General features: G+C 43.7%; 1 protein-coding gene across 1 annotated transcript; it reads right to left on the reverse strand.

Annotated features, from left to right (window-relative positions):
* Positions 1-6415: 6415 nt before the first annotated feature.
* Positions 6416-9440, reverse strand: LOC125016352 (zinc finger protein ZFP2). Its single transcript, XM_047598801.1, has 3 exons — positions 9268-9440; positions 8551-9010; positions 6416-8175 (listed from the first exon to the last, which is right to left on the reverse strand). Exons 2-3 carry the CDS (start codon positions 8984-8986, stop codon positions 6791-6793), a joined length of 1821 nt encoding a protein of 606 aa, XP_047454757.1. The 5' UTR covers positions 8987-9010; positions 9268-9440; the 3' UTR covers positions 6416-6790.
* Between the last annotated feature and the right edge of the window lie 35 nt (positions 9441-9475).

The following is a 9475-nucleotide window of genomic DNA, read 5'->3' on the forward strand; positions in this document are numbered from 1 at the left end:
CTACACACCACCTACTCAGATGTCTTCTCCCTTTTGTGCGTCGCAGGGATTTCTGTAAAAGTAACTGTTGTTCAAAATGTAGTAGCTCCGACCGTAAGATGAAGCGCTCACGTCCCACTGCCATTGTTTGAAGTACACAGCCTCGCTCAACGCAGCTGACTAGACGCTAACTAGCTTTTGAGCGGCATAATTACGACACTGATGCACCAGCTCACAAGTATATAAGCGCTTATAATGGGCCCACTCGTGCACGGATCTGTCGCAGAAACACAAACCAAGCTTTGAGCTCTAATAACAAAGCATTTAACAGAGATTTAAGTTTGCATAGTAATTTCATTCTCTCAACTCGGACCTCACTGACACCTAATTCTTATTAAGCATGGAAAAATAATAGTTTGCAGTAATGGACTGTGACCTCCGGGTCCAAGCACACATCCTGGAGTGCATATTCAAGGTCAAACTCTAGAAAGCAACAAGTCTGAGTGAGACATGAGCTTTGTGACTGTAGGGCAGCAAAACTAATATCGCTGTTGTAACAAGATGCTTAAGGCCAGCGATCACAACGCAAGATCTCTTGTTGATGAGATATAAAATGTCCTCCTGTATTTCATCAGTTTTCCCATGCTTGAGGTTTCTCCTCCCCATGCACATCCACCATCCTTTATTTATCCTTCAATCATCCGAGACTCTCTACCCCTTCAGCCTGTTATCTCTTTCTCCCACTCATTTCACCCAGAACACTTTCCTTTCTTTCATCCTTTTTCCATCTGCTTCCTATTCCTCCCACCTCTCCTCTTCCTCCCTCCCTCCCTCTCTCCGTCTTTTGGACATTTCTCTTAGTCCTTTCTGTATCCCTCCACCCTGCCTCGCCACCCTCTTTTCCCCCCTCTTTCCTCCGTGATGAATGAGTCTGTCTGCTGGGTGCAGTTCATATTTACTGAGCAGGGGAGCGCACACTGTCAGTCTTTCTTGCCCTCCACATCTCTATTCCTCCACTAAAGAGACAGAGGGAGCAGGAGGTTGCGGCGGGATGAGAGGAGGAGGGAGACTGTGGCCGAAAGATCCACTCTGGCAGTCGCCGTGATAGCAGCCGGCTTCGACGGGAGCACGTTAGTCTCCGGTAGCAAAGTTTCTCAGCGTTAGCATGAGAGGTGGTTGAGGCAGAGAGAAATCTTCCTTACCTCTTGACCAACCTGTCAATGCGGTGATACTAATAGGGAATAAACAGCGTCTTTCCATCCTTTTATGTGTAACTCGGCAACCCACTCTCGGCACTCAATGCAACACAATTTAATAGTGTTTTCTTTCTCCTTCCTTTGTGCGAGCCATGCTTTTAGGCACATTTGGACTTGAGAGGGAGAGAAGTAACAGCCGCTACCAGCTACAGCTTACCAAAGGCCCACAAAATACCCGGTTTCATCTACGCCCACGCGCACCAGTGTGTTGCGGGCGAGTCAAGCTGTGTGTTTTGACCCGTGTTTTTGACCCCTTCATAAATAAGAGGGGTGGATGTGGGCCTGCCGGAGCCCAAAGGGACAGGCCAAGAGCCGCTGCAAAGCCCCCGCAGAGCCACCATCCCTTCCCACACACTGACCTCCGAGGCCAGCCAACACCAAAACCACCGTAGCGCGACGACACCGGTGACACCCAGCGCCAACGCACGCGATGTGTTCCTCCGCCAAATTGACAAAAATATAGACAGTAAATACAAGGAAAATTGGATCGCTCAAATTACATCACAAAAAGAAAATCCCCTTAACTGGACTTTTATAAGATTCAGTAAGGGGCAATTTAATTCTCAGACTGCAACCTAAAACACAACCAGCTGTCTGTCACAGGGGGCAGATTGAAAATGTTTTCCTTTTCTTTTTTTTGCCATTTGGCATTGTGACAGTGAAGACTAAATAAATCTGAGTGTGTATCTCTTGATGATTTGCAGTGGACTCAGCCGCTATTTATATCAGCACAGATGAAACATAATGTCACTGTCACATTCATATGGCCGTATGTCAGAATCTAAGAAGGAGAGTGAAAGAGAATTAGAGGAGAATAGGGAGCAGGAGAGGAAAAGGGGTAGAGCAGTGAAAGGAGGGAAGGAAAGCATCCTGCCGTAATCAGCTGAATATTAGGGAAAATTGGACGCAGGAAAGGCGAAAATTGGATGTGGGAAGGATTTCTGAGGAGCGGAGAAAAGCCTGAATGCATGAAATGTGAAAACAATGACCGATATCAAAACGGATGGAAACAAATGTAGGCCCCTCTGGATAAATCACTGGCTGTAAAATATCCTTTAGAGATCCTGAAAGCCATCTTCAGCTGACAAAGAGGGTCAGAGGTCTTACACGGGGAGCACTATCGGCTGAAACAGCACTGTTTATGATGAGGGAGGAGGTATAATGCTGCTTTGCAATGGGACATAAAAATATTTTCTCCATGCTGTGCTGACCACAGGCTCATTCTGTATCGTAGTTCTAACAAACAGCACAAACTTCAGAGCATTTCCCGAGCCTGCCTATTCCCTGAAGCATCCTTTCCACAGCTTTCCATTTCCCCCTGGTGCCTCAAGAAAGGAACTACTGCCGTCTCACCGTGGCCTTTTGAGAGGAATCCTTCGGCCGACTCGTCTGCTCCGTGGCTGACGTAGGCCTCAAACTGTGATATATCCAACTATCGCTCAGCAGGTGATGAGGTTCGCACAAATATTTCATGGAAAGGGTAAAAGGTATCACCTTTATTTATCAGGATGCATTCCCTGCCATCCTGTGTTTGTGTGCTCCCACGGCGTACCCAGCCGTTCCTCCTCATCCCTGGATCATATTTGTCCGTCCGCCTGCCACGCTGATAGAACATTCCAAAAACGGCTGTTGTGCAATCTATCTCAATTTTCCAAATCTATTAACTTTCTTTGTGTGGCCTGCCTCTCCCCGAGCCCGATCTTTAAAAACCGTGGTTGTTCAACAATTATGATAACTGCAACAGGGGGAATTAGAGAATCCACCCATTCATCTCCCCGCCCCTCCTCCACACAGACATGACGCGGCTAAATGAAAAATGGACACGCTTTAAGAAGTATTGATTCCAGCTTTAAACAAAGGTACAGTCAATATTATTTACTCCTAAATATATCTTTGTTATCTGTGCTGGAGTCGTAGTTACTGCTCTGTCCTCGTAATTGCGGACATAAAAATAATAGACCAATTCCCACTGAATTGACCAAGACAGGTTTGGTTGTGGCCCTTGTCCTAGTGATGCATATCCTGGGTGTAAATGAATGTGAGCAAGGTTTTCCTCTGATGACTGCTCTGCTAGAGGTAGATATATATTCCAATCCAAACGGGAAATAAAGTGCAAAATGCACAATGGTGAAAAAAAAAAGGGAGAAAAAGGCAATGCATTTCAAACGTCTGAAACAAAAGAAATTACAATTCATCTTCTTCCCACTATTGTTTTCCATGCACAGTTTGAAAAATTGAGTTTCCTGTTCACAGTGCTGTGTATTTTAGATTTTTAAGGTGTTCTTTAGAAATATTCCTTAAGCCCCCTGGGGTTTCTTTTCTTGTGTGGAAAACTCTATTTTTTTCCCCCATAGTACATTTTTTATTTGTTGGTCCATAACCGCCATGGTTAAACTACTTCCTGGCAAGATAAGCAATTAAGTTGTCTGGTGTTAATATTTTTGCACAATAAATGCAACAATATAGAATGTGTTGCTAATTTTCAGAATACAATTTTAACCGGAGAAAAACAACAGTGTAAACAAGCTGCTTATTTTGATCCTCCTGCCTCATACGATTTTTTTCCCCCAGCAAATCTAACAATTGCCAGTGTCTTAATAATTTTTTTATGTATTTTTAGAGAATCTGAGCGAATGGTGAGCAATTGTATGGCGGAAAATAAACAAGGTGCAGAACTATCAATGACAATTTCTTAATTTTACCCCTATTATGAAGTAATTGGGTAAGCATGTCTACTCAGACTTTGCTCGGGTCAATATGCGTTGAGTGCACCAGCCACTGAACGTTACTGTCTAACACTTCAATTCCTGTTAAAGAATCTGCCAAGACGACTTTTCATGCACATACACTTGCAGCACAGCAGGGACACTGAAAAGGCAGAATATGTCTCCAATGTTCATTTTTCAGGAGAAACCTTTTGGAATGGATCAGAAGCTCTTACTAATGAATCTGAGAGTACAAACACTTTTCCTCTAGACCCCAGCTCCTGCAACTTCTTTGAGATCGTCTTACAAACACACTCACAAGGCCTTTTTTATAGAAACTCCCCGTTATGGTCCAGTTAGTGGCGGAAAAATTCAGCTCATTCAGATATTACGGTTTCATTTGCTTCCTGGACAGAGCAGAATGGGATTGTGTCTTATGGTACTTTCACTTTTACTGACAGAAAGTGTCAACGAAAGCCAGTTGTCGTTTAAAGTACACAAGGTCCATTTTTATTTGCATTAAACATTTTTTTTCCCCTTACTTCTGTTTTATTCATATGAAGCATTAACATCTTTTGATGATCACTGTGGCAAGCCTAAACACTAAAGCCATTTTCAGTAATCCACCACGACACAGGAAGAATCTCCATTGCACAAACCAGGTACAAGGACATCACAACCAACAATTGTGTCTAGTAGATTTACATAACGCAGCTGTGTGTGGTTTACTGGTAATGAAACGACTGTTGTGTATTGACTAGACCGGCCAGGAAGTAATGGTGACTATGACTCCTCTCTGGCTCCACTTAGATTAGCAACAGAATAATCCTGTACACTGAACGCGCAAAACAAATCCGCACGGGTATTTCTAATGAGCAAAGAAATAAGCTTAAACTATTCAGTGAAGCATCTGAATTCCCTGAGGAGGATTAGTGACAGATTAGATGTGAGAGGATGCTTACTTGCGTTGTCGCCTCATAGCGTCCAGTTCACCTGCCCTCCGTGTCTCCTCTGACAAATGCCTCCAGGCCTTCAAATTCCCAATTCCCAAACTTTGTTACACGGCGGATCTCGTGTGTCTTAAGAGTTTGCTGGCTCCCCTTCGACTTGTTTACAGTTGGTATCATTCCAGCTTGAGCTCTGTTTTTTTTCCATTCTTCTGTTTTTAGGGAGTTCACTTTTTCGAGACCTGACCGTGTTGTAATTCATGTCTTGGCTGATGTATTGGTCTTGGCTCGCCCAGGTGCATTTAATTTTTTATTTATTTATTTTGTGAAATGTCTCCCTTGGTTTTATTCTCTTGGCGTGTCCTTGCATTGTCCGGGTCCTTGACAAAAAATCAAAGTTGACATGAAATATGAAAGATCGCGAAATGGCCGTAGCTGCGCTTTACTTCAGTTTGTTGTTAGCTAAAGAGCATTAGCGCTAGCTTGTTTTTGCGATCCACCAGAATTAGTTAAAGGTTATTAACCGTTAGTAAAATCCTCCTGTTCACGAAGGCCCGTGTCCGAATCTAAAACTTAGCTGTTTAACGACTCAAACCTACAAAAAACTTGGCAATTTGGCCACTTGGCGTTGTGAGGCGTGTGAACCCAGCTGTTACTGTGGAGACCAAACTTTGTTAATTAGCGTATCGCATATTCAACCTGCGCGCGCGCTGCAGCTCGCCGGAAGGGTTTTGAATTCAGGGAACAATTATCCGCCCCTCCGGGACACTCTGCACCACGAATCAACGCTCAGTTATATGTAGCGTACAGAGATTTAAAACTCAGCTCCACGTTGAATTATACAATTTATGGTCTACGATTATTAAAAAAATGTCAGAAAAATTAAAGCAAATATTCTTAACCAGTTAAACGGTGCCCTACTCAGATGCTTTGAGTTATTATACTCACATCTTGCTTATTTTACTGCTATCAACTCCAACGCATATCTAGGATAAAACGCATAATTAGAGACTATAAAACTTTCTTTGCCCAACTTTCTGCAGAAAGTTTAAAGCTCATTCAGGATTCAGAACAATTCCGCTACACACATGTACAATACATCAGATTACGAGTTTTTCCTCTATTTATCCTTTACAGAACAAGATATGATAGAAACTCTAACATATTAAAATAATAACTTCGGTGGAGGGTTTACCGTGTCAGCATCACTTGCAAAACAGTTTTTCCAATTTAATAGGAAGAGGTCTAAAGGAAAAAAGGTATAATCCACGTGAGCACTGTTACAGTACATGAAGCAGAACCTGACCACTCCTCTTTCAATTAGAAGTGTCACAATGATACACGTTTGTATCCTGCTCATAACTATTTTTATTCAATAAAATAAATTATTCAAATTTACCAGGATTAACCTGTTGTACTAAGTATTTTCAGGTAATTCTCCGATATACCAATTTACAGATACTCCTAATGTCTACATTTAACTTGGCCTCTCCCATTAACTTAAAACACAGTAGCATTACACACAGTGTATTTGTCAAATAATTTATTATATCTTTACACATAATTGAGAGTTGAACAGGGGTAAAAATAAGAACAGTAACTGCACCCAAACTACATCCTCAAGTCTCAATTGTAATAGTGTCTTGCAAAACCAGTTCAGACTTCAGTGCACTGGACAAAAATTCACACAAGTCTAGGGACAGTGCTGTATAAAAGTTCCATGCAATGCTTTTCTTAATAAGTCATATATTAAATCATCCGAGCTCAGAGGCCTGCAGTTCATATAAATAATTATTTACAGATACAAGTTCATACTTTAACATATTAGAAAATCTAGTGGTCGACAGCTTAATTTAGGCCACTTTCATTGAGAACTGTCCTTTTTGTAGTCTTCTCAGTAACTTCAGCGACATTTAGCCACGTGACCAGAGAGGTGGTGAGAGCGGGCAAACCTTCGGAGGCAGTTGGGGCAAGAATATGGCTTCTCCCCTGTGTGTGTTAACATGTGAGTCTTTAAATGTCCTGATAAGCGAAAGCTTTTTCCACATTCTTGACATGTGTAGGGGCGCAGGTTAGTGTGACTCCTCCTGTGCTTGCCCAGATCACCGGAGGAAGTGTAACGGCGGTGGCACTCGGGACATTCGTAAGGTTTTTCTCCAGAATGTATTCTTTTGTGCTTCACCAAGTCACCAGACTGAGTGAAACTCTTGTCGCATTCAGTGCACTTATACGGTCTCTCGCCAGTGTGGGTCCGTTGGTGATTTCGTAGATGTGCGAGGCGAATGAACCTACTTCCGCAGACAGTGCAGTGGTAGGGCCTTTCTCCTGTGTGTGTTCGTAAGTGTATTTTCAAAGCCCCCATATCGCCGATCTTCAGCCCACAGTCCCCGCACTGGTGAGCTTTCTCATTGGTGTGAAGCTTGGAGTGAACCCTCAGGTTTCTCTGGGTGTTAAAGTTCTTCCCGCACACATTGCAGTGAAAGGGTTTCTCATTGGAGTGCGTCTTCACGTGAAGATCCAGACTTGACTTGAATCCGAACTCCTTACCGCATTCAGTGCAAGAATATTCCTTCTTCCCAGAGTGTGTGGTTAAGTGGCACTTGAGGTGGTGTGACCTTATAAAGGCCTTTCCACACACCTGACATTTGTACGGCTTCTCTCCCGTGTGTATTTTCATGTGCTGCCGCCACCCGCTGCGCTCCACGAACCTCCTGCCGCAATCTTTGCAGACAAATGGCCGGTCACCTGTGTGGGTGCGCATATGATCGTCCAGGCTTTGAGGAGTGCACACCTTCTTGCCACATTCTGGACACTGTACACCAGTATCCAGACAAATGGGCTTATCCTCAGGTTGCGCATTATCCGGTTCATGACACAAATGAGGGCCTTGGCCCCAGGTAGCTTTAAAATTCTTCCCACATTCAGCACAACTGAGATGCCCACCTCTGGTAACCACAGACATGTTGTGCCAGCGCTGACAGTGATTTTTCAGATTCTTCAGGTACTGGAAGCTTCGCGCACATGTGGGGCATGGGTGAAGCCTGCGAGGAGGGGCGGAAGGGTGGACCTCGTGCATGTGGGCCCGAAGGTGCACTTTAGAGTTAAAGGTGCTGCTGCAGATAGTGCAGGTATGTTTGGGGATGAGGTTTAGTGAGCGGCTTGAGAAGCATTTTTTAAGCTTATCAAGGTATTCTTTCTGATGGACCCACTTCACATGCTTCTCCAAGAACTCAAAATCAGTGAAGGAGACCGTGCAGTGAGGACAAGGAAAAAACTCAGACGTTGACTCTATGCGGGAGAGGAAGACAAACACAGAAAACAGGATTCATGACTTTACTCCTCTCTGGTATACAGTGATATAAAATACAGTCACAGAAAACTACATGGGTGATATATCTGGACAAATCTCACCATACAATCAGACATGTTTCAGCATAGCTTTTAGGAACAGTTCAACTCTCACGTATTTATACAATAAAGGAATAATTCATCCAGAGCTGTAAAACACTGGCCACCTACAGAGCTCATATTTAATAATGTGCTTTACATCTAACATTTTATCTACGCTTTTCCATTTTAAATCTGTTAATGCAACTAAAAGCATCACTCAACTTGGAAAATTACCACGCTAGTGCATTTTGTGAGTGTTTTATAAGCTGCTACCTGTGCAGATCTCCTCTCCTTCAAATTCGTCTTGGATGTCACCTGTGTCATCCGGTTCCTCCTCACTGTCTCCCTCTTCTTTAATCCAGGAGTCTGACTCCTCCTTGACAGCTGTTTCGGTGAACTCATAATCTGACTGATGGTCATAGTCATACTCGTCCTTGATGTCTCCCTGTGGGTGGGGATCATCGGACCAGGGTGTCACAGTGTCATCATTGGCATCTAAACAGCTGGACGTGTCTCTGCTGTGATCCTCACTGATCTCATCCGAGTCTGGCTCTTCCTTTATTTGGATGTTCAGACCATCTCCATTAGTGTAGACGCACTGAGAGCCTCCTTCGGCTCCCTCTTCCTGCTCTGGATCATATTCTGTTTTAACTGTTATCTCATCAGCTGGGTGCTCTCCTCTCCTTGCTTGCTTCTTGGCAGACTTCATGTTTACGTTGTCGCCATTAGCGTGCTGTGAACGGGAAGAATGAATCACTGAGGTGAATATCTCGGCAGGAAAAGTGTCACATAGAAAGAAATGAAAACAAAACACTAAACCCAAGGAAACAGTAGCCTAGTGTGTTGTGGTCGTCTGCATGATAGCTGTCGTTAGCACCACGGCTAGGCTACAGAAACAGCAGCGTTAGCCTAGCAGCCGCGCTAGCCCGGTGGGTCGTCTACGCAGTTGTCAGTGCTCAGCTCTTTGTCTGCTAAAAAGAAGACACTTACACTTGTAAACCGGGCGTTTCAGCCGAAGCTTAGCTCTATTAGATTTGCTAACGTCTGCCGACTGTCTCCATTGCGGTGCGTCGATAATAATAACAACACAGGAAAAGCAGCAGCACACACTTCCTTCGGTTTTGGCCAACGAGCCCAATTAAAGTGACCGTAACAAAAAATGTCTAACTATATATCTATCTATATATCTATCTATCCA

Source organism: Mugil cephalus, chromosome 11 (assembly GCF_022458985.1).
Source record: "Mugil cephalus isolate CIBA_MC_2020 chromosome 11, CIBA_Mcephalus_1.1, whole genome shotgun sequence".
Lineage (NCBI taxonomy): Eukaryota > Metazoa > Chordata > Actinopteri > Mugiliformes > Mugilidae > Mugil > Mugil cephalus.

What these genes read in the sequence shown, in the direction of transcription:
- LOC125016352 (XM_047598801.1), bottom strand. Translation starts at nt 8,986, where the DNA reads ATGAAGTCTGCCAAGAAGCAAGCAAGGAGAGGAGAGCACCCAGCTGAT. An exon ending in AGGAGAGGAGATCTGCACAG is followed by an intron (nt 8,176 to 8,550) that starts GTAGCAGCTTAT and finishes TCTCCCGCATAG; the next exon opens with AGTCAACGTCTGAGTTTTTT.